This window comes from Trichomycterus rosablanca, chromosome 8 (assembly GCF_030014385.1).
Source record: "Trichomycterus rosablanca isolate fTriRos1 chromosome 8, fTriRos1.hap1, whole genome shotgun sequence".
NCBI lineage: Eukaryota > Metazoa > Chordata > Actinopteri > Siluriformes > Trichomycteridae > Trichomycterus > Trichomycterus rosablanca.
Window position 1 is genome coordinate 40764852 of NC_085995.1, and position 20267 is coordinate 40785118.

The window sequence follows — 20267 nt, forward strand, 5'->3', positions numbered from 1 at the left end:
TTGGTTTGTTTGTTTTCATTTCATGGTGGTGCTCGTCTGGACCAAACTGACCCGTAAAGGAACATCGTTATTAATATTTTATTAGCCGGTTGCCACTAGCAATTACAATAAAAAATTATAATTTGGGGAAAAATACAATATATTTTCTAATATTTCGCTAATATTTTGCTAATAAATTTGACGGCATATTAGGGCCACTTTAAAGAAAAAAATTTTTGATTTTGAGAATAAAGTCGTATACGTATTGATTTCGAGATTAAAGTCGAAATAATTACAAGATTAAAGTCGAAATAATTACGAGATTTAAGTCGAAATAATTACAAGATTTAAGTCAAAATAATTACGAGATTAAAGTCAAAATAATTACGAGACTTAAGTCGAAATAATTACGAGATTTATTTTAAAAAATATGAGTGCTGCCAGCATTGCTGCAGAGGTTAAAGAAGTGGGAGGTCAGCCTGTCAGTGCTTAGACCATACGCCGCACACTGCATCAACTCGGTCTGCATGGTCGTCATCCCAGAAGGAACCTGACGCACAAGAAAGCCCGCAAACAGTTTGCTGAAGACAAGCAGTCCAAGAACATGGATTACTGGAATGCCCTGTGGTCTGACGAGACCAAGATAAACTTGTTTGGCTCAGATGGTGTCCAGCATGTGTGGCGGCGCCCTGGTGAGGAGTACCAAGACAACTGTCTCTTGCCTACAGTCAAGCATGGTGGTGGTAGCATCATGGTCTTGGGCTGCATGAGTGCTGCTGGCACTGGGGAGCTGTGGTTCATTGAGGAAAACATGAATTCCAACATGTACTGTGACATTCTGAAGCAGAGCATGATCCCCTCCCTTCGAAAACTGGGCTGCATGGCAGTTTTCCAACACAATAACGACCCCAAACACAGCTTCCAAGATGACAACTGCCTTGCTGAGGAAGCTGAAGGTGAAGGTGATGGACTAAACCCAATTGAGCACCTGTGGAGTTCAAGGTGTCTAACATCCACCAGCTCCGTGATGTCATCATGGAGGAGTGGAAGAGGATTCCAGTAGCAACCTGTGCAGCTCTGGTGAATTCCATGCCTATGAAGGTTAAGGCAGTGCTAGATAATAATGGTGGTCACACAAAATATTGACACTTTGGGCACAATTTGGACATGTTCACTGTGGGGTGTACTCACTTATGTTGCCAGCCATTTAGACATTAATGGCTGTGTGTTGAGTTATTTTCAGAAGACAGTAAATCTACACTGCTATACAAGCTGTACACTGACTACTCTAAGTTATATCCAAGTTTCATTTCTATAGTGTTGTCCCATGAAAAGATATAATGAAATATTTGCAGAAATGTGAGGGGTGTACTCACTTTTGTGAGATACTGTACATACAGTATACATACATACAGTATATATACATACAGTACACATACATACAGTACACATACATACAGTACACATACATTTAGTATATATACATACAGATATACATACATACAGTATACATATATACAGTACACATACATACAGTACACATACATACAGTACACATACATACAGTATATATACATACAGTACACATACATACAGTATACATACAAACAGTACACATACATACAGTACACATACATTTAGCATATATACATACAGTACACATACATACAGTATACATATATACAGTACACATACATACAGTACACATACATTTAGCATATATACATACAGTACACATACATACAGTATACATATATACAGTACACATACATACAGTACACATACATACAGTACACATACATTTAGTATATATACATACAGTACACATACATACAGTATACATATATACAGTACACATACATACAGTACACATACATACAGTACACATACATTTAGCATATATACATACAGTACACATACATACAGTATACATATATACAGTACACATACATACAGTACACATACATACAGTACACATACATTTAGCATATATACATACAGTACACATACATACAGTATACATATATACAGTACACATACATACAGTACACATACATACAGTACACATACATTTAGTATATATACATACAGTACACATACATACAGTATACATACATACAGTATACATACATACAGTATATATATACATACATTATATATACATACAGTACACATACATACAGTATACATACATACAGTATACATACATACAGTATATATATACATACATTATATATACATACAGTACACATACATACAGTATACATACATACAGTATACATACATACAGTATATATATACATACATTATATATACATACAGTACACATACATACAGTACACATACATACAGTATATATATACATAAGTATACATACATACAGTATATATACATACAGTATACATACATACAGTATATATACAAACAGTATACATACATACAGATATACATACATACAGTATATATATACATACATTATATATACATACAGTACACATACATACAGTACACATACATACAGTACACATACATACAGTATATATACATACAGTACACATACATACAGTACACATGCATACAGTATATATATACATAAGTATACATACATACAGTATATATACATACAGTATACATACATACAGTATATATACAAACATTATACATACATACAGATATACATACATACAGTATATATATACATACATTATATATACATACAGTACACATACATACAGTACACATACATACAGTACACATACATACAGTATATATACATAAAGTACACATACATACAGTACACATACATACAGTATATATACATACATTACACATACATACAGTACACATACATACAGTATATATATACATAAGTATACATACATACAGTATATATACATACAGTATACATACATACAGTATATATACAAACAGTATACATACATACAGATATACATACATACAGTATATATATATACATAAGTATACATACATACAGTATACATACATACATTACACATACATACAGTATATATACATACAGTATATATACATAAAGTACACATACATACAGTACACATACATACAGTATACATATATACAGTACACATACATACAGTATATATACATAAAGTACACATACATACAGTACACATACATACAGTATACATATATACAGTATATATACATAAGTATACATACATACAGTATATATACATAAGTATACATACATACAGTATATATACATAAGTATACATACATACAGTATATATACATAAGTATACATACATACAGTATATATACATAAAGTACACATACATACAGTACACATACATACAGTACACATACATACAGTATATATACATAAGTATACATACATACAGTATATATACATAAGTATACATACATACAGTATACATACATACAGATATACATACATACAGTATATATACATACAGTATACATACATACAGATATACATACATACAGTATATATATATACATAAGTATACATACATACAGTATACATACATACAGTATACATACATACAGTATACATACATACAGTATATATATATATACATAAGTATACATACATACAGTATACATACATACAGTATACATACAAACAGATATACAACAGAAGTGAGTTCACCCATGTGCAGTATCACTTAAATATCAGATAATTCAGTATGGTATCACTGTACAGTAATTGCATTACTTCCAAGTTGAACAGAACCCAGCATTTTTTAGAGTGCAGGAGGCAACAGTTTAGGGAAGGCCTTCTCCTATTCCAGCATGAGCGAGCTTTATAAAGAAAAGTGTCCTGCACAGAGCCCTGTCCTCAGCCCCACTTAACAGCTCTGGGATGAATCGGAACATCAACTGAGGCCGACATCAGTGCCCAGCCTGTCTTGTGAGAAGCTTCTCATTAGAACTGCTGTAGTTCTAGCCCAACAGATCACACAGACGGCGCTCTGTTTTAATACAGACGGCGCTCTGTTTCTTTTAGAAATGGGACGTCAGACAAGCTGGCGGTCAGGCGTCCGAATACTTTTGGCCATGTTGTGTACATCATATGTACATGTCGTTCTGTGCAAATGTGAAAGTGTTTACTGTTTTTATTCCTGTTCTCTTTAGGATGCCAGTAATATTTTCTTTTGCTTCCTTGTTAGTAAAATTTCAGGATGATCAGGTCAAGGTGGAGTCGACCAGCCCGTGCTTCCTCCTCCCTCATCTACAGGTAGGGCTCAGGGGTTTATAACTGGCACAGCGGTGCCCGGGTGACTACTCAACGATCTCTCGTCTGAACAGGAGGATCAGAGGAACCATCATGGGTGAGTAATGTTCGACAAGACGTTACAGTCTAGACGCACCTAGAGTTAAATATTAAACTATTTTACCTTCACTCTCCTAGCTGGCATTTACGGAGACATCACCAAGGTCATGACCACCGGAGCGTCCGAGGTAACATCCAAAGGCCTCGGCGTGAAAGGTAAACCTGCATAATCTGCACGTTTTTACTGGTTAGAACTGGTTAACTTGGTAATGACGACCCGTCCGTCCTTGCTAAGGTGTGGAAGCTTCGCACAAACTGGCCGAGAGCGACCTGAAGAGGGTGGACCAGTACAAGTCCATGATCACCAAAGTCGCCAAAGAGAAGCAGATCGATCCGGCTATAGTCGCCGGCATCATATCCAGAGAGTCCAGGGCTGGGCTGCTCCTGAAGGACGGCTGGGGAGATAATCACAATGGTTTCGGACTCATGCAGGTAGGTTTGAATCAATAGGTGACTCAGAATGTGGTTAAGACAGACCGAACCCTTCTGTGTGGGGTCGTGTAGTCAAAACGACCACTGTAACGTTAAAGGACACCACAGTAGCGGATACCACAGGATTCCTTCTGACGTCTTGTGGAGTTTTTTTTTTCCGATGTTTTGATGGGTGGTCCTAATGTTTTGACTGGTTGGTGTATTTTCACTGTGATTAGTTACAGCTTTAATGTAGATTGTTTGGTTTCACACGGCTCCTTCTTAGTCTCGTTTGTCTAGTGTTACGTCTTCTAGTCATGTAGACCGTTAAGAAGCACTATAATGCTAGCCCACCACCTCTGGGATCTGGGTTTGAACCTAATCGGTACTATTAGACAGTTGGGCGTCTACACAGACACGGTTTGACATTCACAGGATGGGCTGGGTTCATGCCTCGTGTTCAGTGTGTCCCCGGTGGAACCGGACTGGCCGTTACCCATTTCTAACATTTTACTGTACTTTTTTTAGGTGGACAAACGTCATCACTCTCCGAAGGGAGCCTGCACGGTGAGGAAAACATCAGACAGGGGGTTGACATCCTGATCTCCTTCATTAAGGAAATTCAGAAGAAGTTTCCCAGCTGGTCCAAGGAGAACCAATTAAAAGGTGAGGTGAAAGTGCGCTGTGCGATGGTAAACAAACAATGAATGAAGCCTAACTCACTCATGTTCATCATGTGTTTAGGGGGAATAGCAGCCTACAACTTCGGGGTCGATGATGTCCGAACCCTGGAGGGGATGGACGTCAAGAGTTCAGGAGATGATTACTCCAGTGACGTGGTGGCCCGGGCACAGTGGTTCAATTCCCACGGCTACTGAGCGGACTGAAGCGCAACACACGCAGCTCTGCTTAAATAAATCCTGATACTGCAGAGATTTTGGGGTGATTTAGTTTTAATGAAAGTGCTTAGAAATTGGAATAAATAATATTACTACAGCAGTAATATAAATGCCAATATTGACTAACAGGTCAAATAAACGACTGCTGAATAAATGACACTTGGTTTGTTTGTTTTCATTTCATGGTGGTGCTCGTCTGGACCAAACTGACCCGTAAAGGAATATCGTTCTTAATGTTTTATTAGCCGGTAACCTAATGGTGACCATATTTTGGGTTTCAGAAAAGAGGAGACTTGGGTGGCAGCATGGGCCAGATGGTCACCTGCACCGTGTTTAAAGTTTGGTTTGGGGGTGGGGGTTGGGGGGATTGGCTATGACTATGACTATGACTATGTTATTGGGGATGTTGTAGCCTAGTGGTTAAGGTACTGGACTAGTAATCATAAGTTTGCTGGTTCAAACCCCATCACTGCCAGGTTGCCACTGTTGGGCCCTTGAACAAGACCCCTTAACCCTCAATTGCTTAGACTGTATACTGTCACAGTGCTGTAAGTCGATAATATTGTCTGCTAACTGCTAAATGCTGAAAATGTAAATATAAATATATTAAACTTTAATAAATAAACAGCAACTACCATATGTATTTATGGTCACATAATCAAATAAATTTTAATTCAGTTTTCAGCCCCAAACAATAATGACAAATAAAATAGTTCATCAGTAGAACTATTTCACCAGAATGTGGTGCTATCACGGCGTCAGCTTTGCAGGTCATGCATTCTGCTTCCCAAGGATCCCGCCCGAGTCAAAAACCTTCAGATTCCCACCCACCCAGTCTTCACCAGTGGTGTATAAAGTACCTGAAGGCCAGACTTGAGTAAAAATACAAGTATCCTAACAGAAATTTACTTTGATAGAAGTAAAAGTCACCTTTTAGAATATTACTTGAGTAAAAGTCTAGTATCAAAAGTAATTTCTGATATTGAATGTACTTAAGTATTAAAAGTAATTTTCTGATATTAAATGTACTTAAGTATTAAAAGTAATTTTCTGATAATAAATGTACTTAAGTATTAAAAGTAATTTTCTGATAATAAATGTACTTAAGTATTAAAAGTAATTTTCTGATATTAAATGTACTTAAGTATTAAAAGTAATTTTCTGATAATAAATGTACTTAAGTATTAAAAGTAATTTTCTGATAATAAATGTACTTAAGTATTAAAAGTAATTTTCTGATATTAAATGTACTTAAGTATTAAAAGTAATTTTCTGATAATAAATGTACTTAAGTATTAAAAGTAATTTTCTGATAATAAATGTACTTAAGTATTAAAAGTAATTTGAAAAGTATTAGAAGTAAAAGTAAATGCTGTTAGTATAAACTGAAGAGGTCAGAATATTGAAAAACAGAAGATTGTTGTTTTAATCTGTAATGCACCTTAACAATGGAGCTGACCCGACACCTACAGAAAAACCAGGTCTTTACAGCATAAGAATTTATAGAACAAAATACATTTTATTCCTTTATCTGAACATGATTTGTGCACCTGTTTGAAATCATGTCATTATTTATTTATTTATTTTTTTACCTCATTATTAGCCATAAATTACCCTGTTCCAACTTTTTTGGAATGTGCCTAAAATGCATGTTTATGCATGTTAAGAGTTGAAATGAAGTTGACCAGTCAAAACATTAAATATACTGGGTTTATATAAGACCCCACTTTTAACCCTTTAATGATCTGCTCAACTATTAGTTTAAATTAGTTTAAAAAGCTGTATTAAATAATCTTGTTTGGGTCGTATCTTACGGTGGCCGAGAGATGCAAAACAAATGAACATTTTAGAAAACAAAATGACAAAAGTAAAAACAAATTTACAAGAGGTGAAACACTTTTACCCGTGCCGAAACAAACTTACAAACAGCCGATCTGACGGAAAGGGTAGGTACAATACACAGGAAGTGCTTGTTGCTGCCCTTTTGTCAATCAAACTGTTTGGCGGGGGTAAAGTGAACAGAGTTTGTGTGTTTTGTCCATTTTGTGGAAATCATTTTATCCAGTTGACCCCTTCTTAGATTGTTTAAAGTGCAGACGAAAGAAGACTTTTAGATGTGGCCTGTACATCTCTATCTACCGTCCGCTCTTCTAAACATCTAAGGAATTCACACAGAGAAGAACAAAAGCGGCCCAAAACATTGTTTAGTAGGGACGGGACATTCGATACCGAGGCTTCGAAGCTCGTTTCACCTTTGTTTCACGCTGAGTCGACTCTGTGTATTCGAGCTCATATTAAACCACCAGGAATGTGTGGGACTGATTCAAAGCTTTGGCGCTTTTATCTCACTGACTATTTAAGAGACAGTCGAACCCCTGATCACTTTCCGAGTCTCAGAGAATTGTACAGGTACATGACAAATTTTAACACAATGCTTTATTAAAGTAAAGAGAATTATTTGCAGATATTTGGTGATCTGTTAAACCACCGAGGGTTCGTATGTTTCACAGTGTTGAATATATGGAGGCTGCAATGCATTCCTAAAGCCACCAGGTGTCACTCTGCTCTGATGTCCACTTTTAATGCTTCAAATCATTTTCAGCACAATCAGGAAAAAGCTTCAAAAGCTTTAATGAGGCTTCATCTGCCCATCACTATTGTGTAGCGTTACCATCACAAACTCCATTCACTTTACTCTCGCGAAACAGTTTGATTGACAACATGTAAGCAACAAGCACTTCCTGTGTATCGTACCTACCCTTTCCGTCAGATCGGCCGTTTGTAAAACATTTTCGGCGCTGGTAAATTTGTTTTTACTTTTGTAATTTTGTTTTCTAAAATGTTTATTTGTTTTGCACTTCTCGGCCACCGTATTACGTGTTAAACTCTAAAATATTGGTAGATCACACAGATGTTATTTTAAGAAAACACCATTTCTAAATTAAATGTCAACTTGAAGCAGCAGCTGAAAAATCATCCATGAAAAGTTGGAAAAGTTAAAAACAAGAAAAGCAAAGAAATCATCTTTTAAACATTATTTCCTTGTTGAGACCATTAAAGGGTTAAAGACGTGAATGTTGTGACATTGTCAGTCTGATACATCATTTAGGTAAAAATTATTGTCGTTTTCTTTTGTAGTAACGAATTTACATACGGCAAATGTATTGGAGTAAAAGTAAAAGTTGCAGAAAATTTTTATACTCCAGTAAAGTACAGATACTCCAAAAAACTACTTAAATACTGTAACGAAGTATTATTACTTCATTACTATACACCACTTGTTGTTACCATAAATCAGATTTGTTTCTGCTAAAACAGGACATGAGCACAGAGATGTGTGCAGGATATTTTATCAGGAACAAGGAATATACACTAGACTACACTATGCACATAAATCTTTAAGGTTGGCTTGGAAACACTAAATTATTAAAGCCCAAAACTAGACTAAACCAAGAATGCTAATTCCTAAGTTAAAGTTACGTTAAAAGCTATTGAGGACACGAAAGGCAAGGCACTATGGGGACACCAGGACCAAGGACAAAGCAAAAAAAAATAAAGACAACACTGACTATAATAAGACAAGGACCAAGAGAATACAATATATGTTACTCGGCTCGTTCTGCCATTCCCTCTCTCAGACACATAAGTCCCGGCTCAGAGATCTATCTCCATCCCAAGACCTAATCATTCCTCTCAGTGACTCTCAGATCAAACCATCTGATAATGTTCAAAACCTCTATGTTGTCCTGGATATCCAGCTATCCTTCTCTTCTCATGGAATTCAAAAAGCAACAAAAAACAGAACTGGCATGAATAAGATGCTGCCGAGCAGGAAAGATGCTCTTGACACCATTGTTTTTAATAGGCGTTGTCTGTTCACCTAAAAATCAGAGGACAGTATGTCTGAGTGTAAATGTGAAGCAGGGCGTGGTGAGAACTGCTAGTTGTTGACATGTTGACATTATTCAGTAATGGACTATTTTCCCATCCACCTAATTCCGTAATTTTGACTTGCTTGGTTCGAGTTACCATTTAGACCAGAGTTTTGGAACACTGACCAAACTTTATCATAAAGAATTCACCCATCATTTGGTTACTTGAGCTCTTGCCCTCAGGTTTAACTTGGTTAATCATGTCTGCATGTAGACACCGAACCGGTCGATAGCACCCCTGGGGATTCAAACCCTGCACCCTGAATCTTTCACATCAACATGAAGAAATTACTCTTATTTACTCTTATTAAACTCCACCTGTTCACCTGACTGCATGTCTTTGGACATGTGGATGGAAACCGAAGCAACCCACGTGGACACAGAGCTTCCAGGCTACCCAGGTTTCACAACAGCTGGATATTTGTTCATATGCCCACCTGCCAGAACACCAGTCAATCTGTAAGGTGTTACATTTGGAGCGGGGCATTGGTTGTTGTTTATGATGGCTAAACTAACCTAAAACTGTCTCAGTGATCCAAAAAGCAACAAAAAGAACTGGCATGAATAAGATGCTGCTGGGCAGGAAAGAAAGAATGCAAGGTGTGGTGAGCAATGCCAGTTGTTTACATTTTAAATCACTTTTTAAATCAATTCCTTTTGACTCGCTTGGTTCGAGTTGCCCTTTAGACCAGCACTGTGGAACACTCACCAAAATTAAAAAGCTATTCTGTCTAAAAAAAAATCCTCAGCAAGTTGGTCAATGAGCTGTTACACTTGGGTACCATTTGCCCCCTTGTAGCATTGTACAATGTGCTCTTGGGGTGATGGCACAGCGCATATCCTCCCCGTCACTGTGCTGCCCAAAATCTTATCATTTTTAGGTAACCTTCCGTCGTTATGAATCCATCAGCGCTTTCAAACAGCTGGATCTTTGCTTCATATGCCTACCTACTGCTGGTACAAAAGACCTTTTCTTTTGTTCAGAATTGCAGTCGAGACTTAAGCTGCTAAATTCAGAGCAGGGCAAGACTTCACAAGACCTTGAAACCCTTTATCACATCCATCATCATCAACTCCTTATCATTTGATATTGTCCCTACAGCTTTCAAAAAGGGACAGGATATCATCCCTTCTAAGGAACCCACACCAGACACAACACATCTACACAGATACAGACCAATATCATTTCTCTCTTATCTATCCACAGTTCTTGAACAGGCTGTCCACAATCATTGTTTTTTTCTCATGCAGAATGACCTCCATGATCCGTATGATCAGTATTTGTCTGGTTTAAAGCAGCACACTTTACAGAAACAGCGGCTTCATGAAGCTGAATTCTCTTGTCCACCCTCTCCAACCTTGGAATAAGTGGCTCTGCATGGCAGTGGACGGAGTACTACCTGGTAGGGGCTTCCTACCAAGTGTCATGGAAGGAATCTACATCACCTTCAAGACACATAAGTTCCAGCTCAGTGATCTATCTCCATCCCAAGACCTAATCATTCCTCTCAGTGACTCTCAGATCAAACCATCTGATAATGTTCAAAACCTCTATGTTGTCCTGGATATCCAGCTATCCTTCTCTTCTCATGGAATTCAAAAAGCAACAAAAAACAGAACTGGCATGAATAAGATGCTGCCGAGCAGGAAAGATGCTAATAGGCGTTGTCTCTTCACCTAAAATTCAGAGGACCGTGAGTCTAAATGTGAAGCAGGGCGTGGTGAGAACTGCTAGTTGTTGACATAAATTATTCAGTAATTGACTATTTTCCCATCCACCTAATTCCGTAATTTTGACTTGCTTGGTTTGAGTTACCATTTAGAGCAGAGTTTAGGAACACTGACCAAACTTGGTCAATCATGTCTGCATGTAGACACCCAACCGGTCGATAGCACCCCTGGGGATTCAAACCCTGCACCCTAAATCTTTTCTTTATTTTAAGGTCTATCTTCTATCTTAAAGAATCCATCTGCGTCTTTGTAATGCACCAGTTTCACTGGCAATAAAACAAACAGTGTTGTTGCCAGTGAAATTCAGTCTAGAATTCCAGCTAAATTTGTTGTTTGTTTGTTTAGTAGAACGAGTTTCTGATCCCGAGGTGTAAACTTGGGGCAGGGCTTGACTTAATATAAATTGAGTTTGTAGGCATTACAGCAATCAGTGCTGGTGTCTTACTTGTGTTTACACTTTGTACTCCTGGTAAAGGTAGGTCTCTTGTTTCAGTAAACTTTCTGTGTTAACTTGTGATAGAATTTATCTATCACAAGTTAGATAAACTTGTGCTTTTGTGGTTTTGAGCCCAGAGTCCAAACTAAACATGGTGAAGCAGCATTTAGCTGTTGGGCTGCATATAACTGGAACAGACTGCCAGGAGATATTAGAAGTTCCTTAAATGTAGAAATCTTTAAATCCAGGTTAAAATCTTTTCTTTTTTCTTGTGCCTATGATTGAGCTCAAAATGTTTGCTATTACCCTCATTTTACCCTATTTCTTTTAGTATTTCAGGCTCTTAATAATTCTTTTTATAGAGTAGTGTACATTCTAAATTGTAGGGTATATTTTACAATATTTTCTTTTAATTTTTCATGTTCTTAATTTTTTATCTCTCTTGTTTCAATTTCATGCTCTCTTAATTGTAACTAAATGTTTGCAAGAAGTCTTTCTGAGATTCTAGATCTCAGGAATGTTTTAATGCTTTTAATTTTTTTTTTTTCCTGATGTAAAGCACTTTGAATTGCCACTGTGTATGAAAGGTGCTATACAAATAAACTTGCCTTGCCTTGTGTAGGTAACTGAAGCTACGGTTAAGTTAGAGTTTACTGTTATGTCCTAGTCTGTCTGTGTGAAACACAATGATTAAATAATTAGAAGGGCGGTCCCAATACTTCTGTCTATATTTTGTATTTTGAATACTATTAAAAGCACTGAATTCTTTGGGGGGTTCCCGTCACATAATGTGAGCGTTGGGAAAGATTTGATATGACTGGTTGCATTGTGAACTGTTACTTCTGTCTTCTTTAAATAAAGGCTTTATGACTAAACTTCCAAATTTAAATTCCAAATTTCCTCATGTTTACTTTCTCTTTTATTTAGAAAACTTTTCAGCACTTCCCAAACTCACTCACAAAACCCACTTCACATCAGGTGGTGAAGGTACAGAGTAAAGAAGAAGCCCAATCTGCCAACATGGGTAAGTATGTAACGCAAACCAATGCCTTTCCACAGAGTTACATAAGTTTATCTGTTTGAGTAATCTATCTTCCATCTATTTTACATAAACATCTGTAGGTGCTCTGGTGATCAGTGCTGGTGTCTTGCTTTTGTTTACACTTTGTACTCCTGGTAAAGGTAGGTCTCTTGTTTCAGTAAACTTTCAGTTTTAACTTGTGATAGAATTTATCTGTGTAGGTAACTGAAGCTACTGTTAAGTTGAGTTTACTGTTCTGTCCTAGTCTGTATAAGATGTCATTTGTGTGGACAACTGTTAGAACTAGTTTCAGATCCCAAGGTGTAATTGTAAACTGGGTATCTGTAGTGGTCCGACCTAAACCATTTCTAAAGTCTTCTTCAAGGTCCTTGTCCTCTGCATAATCTATTTTTTCCTAATAATTTAACCAACGATAATTGACCAACCCTTTCAGCTACTTCTGGGTAAGCATTTAATAAGCAGTTTCTGCTTACTCTCGGTCTGTTTCCTTTACTTCATTGTGAATAACCTCCACTCCAGCATGTACTACTCACCAATACCTGTCTATATATCCCACAGTCCTCACAGACATCTCCAGTCACACCACAGGGACAGTAATACCAGTAACTCCATCTACTGTACCCTCAACTGTTGCCTCAATCTCAAACTCTCTTTTTTCACTTTTAAATCCTCCTCCTCTCTTCGCCTCCCCTACTGCTGCTGACTACTAGGTACATTCTTTCAGAAAATGACTGAGAAATGAACCCTTTTCTCCAACTACCATTATTTCTATTGATCCTCAAACCACTTATTTACTCATTAGCTCATCTCTACTTACCACCAAAGAAGTTGCACAGCTACAAACCCCACACCCTGCCCGCTAGATCCCATTTCATTTACAATCCTTCAAGTCTCACAAGACCTTATCCCTTTATCACACCCATCATCATCAACTCCTTATCATCTGATGTTGTCCCTATAGCTTTCAAGATGGAACTCTCTTGATAAGGTCATATCCTCCCATGGTTTCTCTTACCACTCCTATGCCTATAATACTCGGCTTGTTCCCTTCTTCAGAGACACAAGTGTTAACCCGAATATCAGCATGTCTGGCAGATATCTCATTATGGATGTCAGCTCATCACCTAAAACTTCCTATTCATATTCCTGAAGATCACCCCAAGACCTAGTCATTTCTCTCAAAAACTCTTAGATCAAACCATCTGATAATGTACAAAACCTCTGTGCTGCCCAGGATAGCTTATGTAGCTAATATGACAGGATCATGCCGGTTCCTCCTCTTTAACATCAGGAAGATTTGTCCATTTCTCTCTATGCTACTCTAAGCCACTTAGATTCTTGTTCAATCCCTCATCATCTATGGGCTGGCCTACTGCAACTCCCTCTTGGCAGGTGCCCCCATGTCCACGAATAAACCCCAGAAACTCATTTAAAATGCAGCAGTTTTCAGTCAACCCAAGCACTGCCACCTCACCCCACCTCTGCCAAATCAAAAATGGACCAGCTCTAATATACTTTGAAGAACTATTAAACCTATTCTGTACCACACAATGCTCAAGCCACGAGTCTCGCTCATCTTTATCCACCACTCAGAACTCGAGCAAGATGGACAGCAAAACTCTTCTCTGTACCAGCACCCAACTCGTCTGTTCAAACATCTGAGTCTCTCAGCACCTTCAAAAGACGATTGAAGAGCCTCATCAGTTCTTAACTAAGCGCATAAGTTGAAAACTGATGTGCGTGTACTCATTTTCTACACTCTTTATTAAAAATACTTTGAGCTGCAGCTCAGGTGGCGCAGCGGTAAAGTACGCTAGCTCACCAGAGTTGGGGTTTCGAATACATCGTATGGAATCTCAGCTCTGCCTTTCCGAGGCTGGGCGGCAGCATGAACAACGATTGGCTGTTGTTCAGGGTTAGAGGGTAAGAAAGTCGGATCATAGGTCCTCATAACTGGTGCGACTGCGGCCCCTGCTGGCTGACTGATGGCGCCTGCACAGGGCTGAGGAATAATGCTGATGGCGGTGTGGCCCTCCGTACACGGTGCCCGTCAAGTGTATGAACTCGACTCATGCAGGTGAAAAATGCAGTCTGTACTGACTGTACGTGCCGGAGGGGGCGCATGTCAGTTGAGAGGCGTCCTCAGTCAGCGGTAACGGGTTGAATCAGAATAGAGGACGCATTCAGGGTAACTGGACACGACTAGAATGGGGAGGAAAATTGGGAGGGAAAAAATAATAAATACTTTGAGCTATAACTTTCAGCAGTTGTGTTTTTAGACTGTCACTTACTTGAACTAGAAATGTTTACTGAGGAAGCACCTTTGGAAGTCTCTCTGGATAAGAGAGTCTGCTAAATGCTGAAAATGTAAATGTAAATTTACATGTCACTTCTAGTTTGCGATTTTGGAAATGTCATGAAGATCGACACCACTGGAGCCTCAGAGGTAACAGCCAGCCAGGACAACCTGACCGTAAAAGGTCAGTCTACCGCCACCGCATTTCTTACTTTTTCCTATGATCTTCGGTCCGGCATCCAAACTAACCACGCTCACTTATTGGCGGAAGGTGTGGCGGCGTCGAACAAGCTGTGCGAGCACGACCTGCAGAGGATGGAGCAGTACAAGGACCTCATCGTCAAGGTTGCACGAGCCAAGAAAATGGACCCGGCTGTGATCGCGGCCATCATCTCCAGAGAGTCCAGGGCTGGAGCCGCGCTCGAAAACGGTTGGGGAGACAATGGAAATGGTTTTGGACTCATGCAGGTTTGTTAATGGTGTGGTAATGGGCTTGACAAACCAGTTGTGATCTCTACTGAGATTACATCAGGCAAAGTCTTTGCAAAAGTTGGCTATGAACAGCACTTACGTTGAGCACAGCCTTATTCAGTTTACTACACCCCCACATCTACTCACATAGATTCACTTAAGATTTAACAAGTTAGAGAAGAATTTAATATCAATGCCCAAACAAATAATTTATTTAGGTGTTTCATCAAGGTGACAAGTCAAGACACAGAGCAAATATAATTCAAGAACTTCGATGGTCTATCTGATGTTCCGTCTCAAGTCCTGTTAGGAATCGGACCCTCATAATCTAAGTGAATGGTTGACATGAGCAAAAAATGAACAATAAAGCTGCAAAAAGCTTTCTTTTTTTCTGTAAAAAAGGCAGGAGCTTTGCAAAAAGGTACTTTTCTCAGCAACTGATTCGTCTCTGTTAGGGTTGTGGCAGATCCGGGGTTTCACCAAGAAACAGTGGCCACATCTGGACAGGGCACCATTCCTGTTCAAGGCTTTGGCCATCCCTGTTCAGACATGGCCCATCATTTCTGCGTCACTCTGGGCTGTCTTAATAAACTGCTGCGCCACTTAAGTGTCTACAAACTTAGTTCTTTATTCCTTCATGATCTGGTCTGTATTATAATGTATGATACTGCTTTTTTCAGGTCGACAAAAAAAGCCACACACCTAGAGGAGCCTGGAACAGCAAGGAACACCTCACACAGGGCACCGAGATCCTGATCAACAGCATAAAAGCAGTAAAAAAAAAATTTCCCAAATGGTCCAAGGAGAAGCAGCTCAAAGGTACTTACTGTCAAATCTTCAATGTCATAAAAACGTATTTTGCTGTTTGTTTGTTTGGTTTTTTTTGGGGGTTTTTTTTGGGGGGGGATGTGTAACGATGTACCGTGACCTCAGAGAACATGGTGGAGTGGCTCAAACAGCAAACAGAGAGGTTGTTACCAGCCAGAAAACAATAATACCAAAAACGTTATTAAAAACAATCAACAACAGTACTTGCAGTAACTCCCCCAACCTGTCATACCTACATTGGCCAGCAGGTGGGGGCAGCGCAGCCTGACAGATTCTGTTTGAACTATACTTCAAAGCATTTTCTGCACCTCATCAAATGTTCCTCACTACACCTGGGAGAAACTCTTCTGTGGGTGTTGTGGCAGCTTTTTGAGTCCTGTAGCCTCTCCTGGTTCTCTGGATTCCTGTGATGTTTTCACTAAAAAGAATACGAAGCTTCTGGAACAGGGGTAACACTGTCCACCATCAAGCAAGCTTTACACTTCTGTATGCTGAAAAGAAATGCACGGCAGCCAGCCTTTAATTCCATGACAGTTTATATATATATATATATATATTTTTTTTTTTTTCTTTATGCATTTTCTCTCTTTTTCGCCCTTTTAGTGCATATAATTGACCGATTGCGTCATGCTTCGTCTCCACCAATGCCGATCCCCGCTCTGATTGAGGAGAACGAAGCTAACCCACACCCCCTCCAACACGTGGGCAGCAGCCGTATGCATTTTATCACCTACACTTTGACGAGTGCAGTGCAGCTCAGCGTTGTGTACGTAGAGACACACCCTGAGAGCACTCTTTTCCCAGCAGAGGTTGTACCAGTCATGAAAGAGAGACCCCATCCGGCTTAGTCCCGCCCATATCTGAACAACAGGCCAATCGTTGTTTATGTGGCTGCTCAGCCTTAGCCGGCAGGCAGAGCCGAGACTCGATGCGATGTATTCGAGATCCAGCTCTGGTTCCAGCGTATGTTTTTACCACTGCGCCACCTGAGCAGCAATTCCACGACAGTTTAAAGTTTGCTTGCCGTGTGACCCCTAGCATGTCCAAGCGCTGCATGTTTCAAAAGAGTCATCAATACTAGTAAACAGTTAGATTCTGTTTCCTGTTTTCCAGGTGGAATCTCGGCCTACAACGCCGGCGTGGGAAACGTCCAGACCTATGAGAAAATGGACGTTGGTACCACAGGGGGCGATTACGCTAACGACGTGGTGGCCAGAGCGCAGTGCTTCAAACGCAATGGGTTTTAAGGAACGTCCACAGATGCCATGCAGCACCATGTGATGATGTGGACGGTGGTTTGGAGAACATATGTTAGGAGCTGATACTTTTGATAAATTATGCAAATATTTATCGTGGATCATCATAATAATCAGAATAGTTCAGCTGTGTAAGGGCTGCATTTGTATCTCCTTCTGAAAAAAATGCTTTTAATTTTAGTAAGATTAAACACTTGTAACGTTTTTATTTTTTCATGCTTAATAGAAATCTGTAGCTTTTTTTTGCCCATCTAAGTGGAGAATTTGTTTTTATTGCTGAAATTAAAATTCTTCTTGATTCACATCGTTTACATTTTCTTGTGTTGTAAAAGATTGTTCCTGGGGAGGTGAAATAATGCTTGTACACCAATGTAGCATGGAAAACTGTATGGCCACTTTCTGAACTTCACATGGAACAGTGTCACTGTGCATTTTATCAGCTCCACTTACCATATAGAAGCACTTTGTAGTTGTACAATTACTGACTGTAGTCCATCTGTTTCTCTACATGCTTTGTTAGCCCCCTTTCATGCTGTTCTTTAATGGTCAGGACCCCCACAGAGCAGGTATTATTTATTATTTGTTGTATGAGTGGATCAGACACAGCAGTGCTGCTGGAGTTTTTAAATACAGTGTCCACTCACTGTCCACTCTATTAGACACTCCTACCTAGTTGGTCCACCTTGTAGATGTAAAGTCAGAGACGATCGCTCATCTATTGCTGCTGTTTGAGTCGCTCATCTTCTAGACCTTCATCAGTGGGTACAGGACGCTGCCCACGGGGCGCTGTTGGCTGGATATTTTTGGTTGGTGGACTATTCTCAGTCCAGCAGTGACAGTGAGGTGTTTAAAAACTCCAGCAGCGCTGCTGTGTCTGATCCACTCATACCAGCACAACACACACTAACACACCACCACCATGTCAGTGTCACTGCAGTGCTGAGAATCATCCACCACCTAAATAATACCTGCTCTGTGGGGGTCCTGTGGGGGTCCTGACCATTGAAGAACAGCATGTAGAGAAACAGATGGACTACAGTCAGTAATTGTAGAACTACAAAGTGCTTCTATATGGTAAGTGGAGCTGATAACATGGACAGTGAGTGTAGAAACAAGGAGGTGGTTTTAATGTTATGGCTGATCGGTGTAAGTACAAACCGCATTCTGGGTGTAAATGGAACTTGATGTACAGTACATGTGTCGGTGTTGTAAATAGACAGCAGTAATGTGTAATTTTGGACAGCAGGTGGCGCTGCACTCACACACATCACAGTAGCAGCAGCACTGACTGACTGACTGACTGTAGATGTGACTGTGGTGGAACGATCAGTCAGTCATGGTTCAGGATCTGATGGATTATATCAGACTTCCAGCCAGTCAGTAATTTAGTGAGTACATTTCTCATTTCTGATCGTGTGTGTGTGTGTGTGTGTGTGTGTGTGTGTGTGTGTCCTCTAAACTTTCTCATTTCTGATCGTGTGTGTGTGTGTGTGTGTGTGTGTGTGTGTGTGTGTGTCCTCTAAACTTTCTCGTTTCTGGTAAAACCGCTGATCTTTAATCTGATCTCTTTTTATTTACACACACACACACACACACACACACACACAGCTGGGATCGGTGTGTAACTATTTACTTATTTAACGATGTTTTCTAATCGAATTCGATATTAAATTCTATTGATTTCTGTTGGATTTGGTTTGAGGTTCTGTTTGCTATCTGAAAACTCAAAACAGTTTCTGATCTACTCTTGATCTAACACAGGGGCCGGTGACGTCACTGTGTCCCAAATGTAGCTGAGTACAGTGAAATTTGGCACCTTCTCACTGCCGGAGTGGTTTTGTTTTGTAGACAGCAGTTTAAACTCTGAGTTATTGTATCAGTGGTGGGTTGGGTTCTAAGTTCAGGATAAAGTCCAGAGTTTGTGAAACAGATCGATTCACTAAACAATAAAAAGTTAAACAAGCCGAGATCTCTCACTATTCTCTCTCTCTCTCTCTCTCAATTCAATTCAATTTGCTTTACTGACATGACAAATTTACATATTTGTATTGTCAAAGCTTACATTAGTATACAGTGGATATAAAAAGTGTACACACCCTTGTTAAAATGCCAGGTTTAGTGATGTAAAAAAATGAGACCAGGATAAATAATTTCAGAACTTTTTCCACCTTTAATGTGACCTATAACCTGAACATCTCAATTAAAAAACAAACTGAAATCTTTAGGGGCAAGAAGTAAAAAATAAAAAACAAAACTAATGTGGTTGCATAAGTGTGCACACCCTCTTATAACTGGGGGTGTGGCTGTGTTCAGAATGAACCTATTACATTCAAACTCATGTTAAATAGGAATCAGTAGACACCTGCCATCATTTAAAGTGCCTCTGATTAACCCCAAATAAGTTCAGTTGTTCTAGTAGGCTTTTCCTGACATTTTCTTAGTCGCGTCTTACAGCAAAAGCTCGGGTCCGCAGAGAGCTCCTAAAGCATCAGAGGGATCTCATTGTCAAAAGGCATCAGTCTGGAGAAGGGTACAAAAGAATTTCCAAGGCATTATATATACACCATGGAACACAGTGAAGACAGTCATTATCAAGTGGAGAAAATATAGGACAACGGTGACATTGCCAAAAACAGGACGTCCCTGTAAA

General features: G+C 39.2%; 2 protein-coding genes and 1 pseudogene across 3 annotated transcripts in view; all 3 read left to right on the forward strand.

The window, feature by feature from the left end:
• The first annotated feature begins 4309 nt into the window (after positions 1-4309).
• On the forward strand, positions 4310-5619 carry LOC134318744 (lysozyme g-like; annotated as a pseudogene).
• Positions 5620-12701: 7082 nt separating this feature from the next.
• Positions 12702-17763, forward strand: LOC134319169 (lysozyme g-like). The gene is made up of 6 exons (XM_063000194.1): positions 12702-12748; positions 12847-12906; positions 15163-15246; positions 15334-15530; positions 16214-16352; positions 17475-17763. The coding sequence occupies exons 1-6, from the start codon at positions 12745-12747 to the stop codon at positions 17606-17608; spliced, it is 618 nt and encodes a 205-aa protein (XP_062856264.1). The 5' UTR covers positions 12702-12744; the 3' UTR covers positions 17609-17763.
• A 1176-nt stretch (positions 17764-18939) lies between these two features.
• The window catches only part of zgc:66433 (uncharacterized protein LOC321250 homolog), a 38688-nt gene continuing 37360 nt past the window's right edge, over positions 18940-20267 (forward strand). The window contains exon 1 of one of the 2 annotated variants that reach the window (XM_063000887.1): positions 18940-19005. The gene's annotated coding sequence lies outside the window, so the exon portion shown is untranslated. The remainder of the gene's footprint in view (positions 19006-20267) is intronic. The other variant, XM_063000888.1, reaches the window with a different exon arrangement.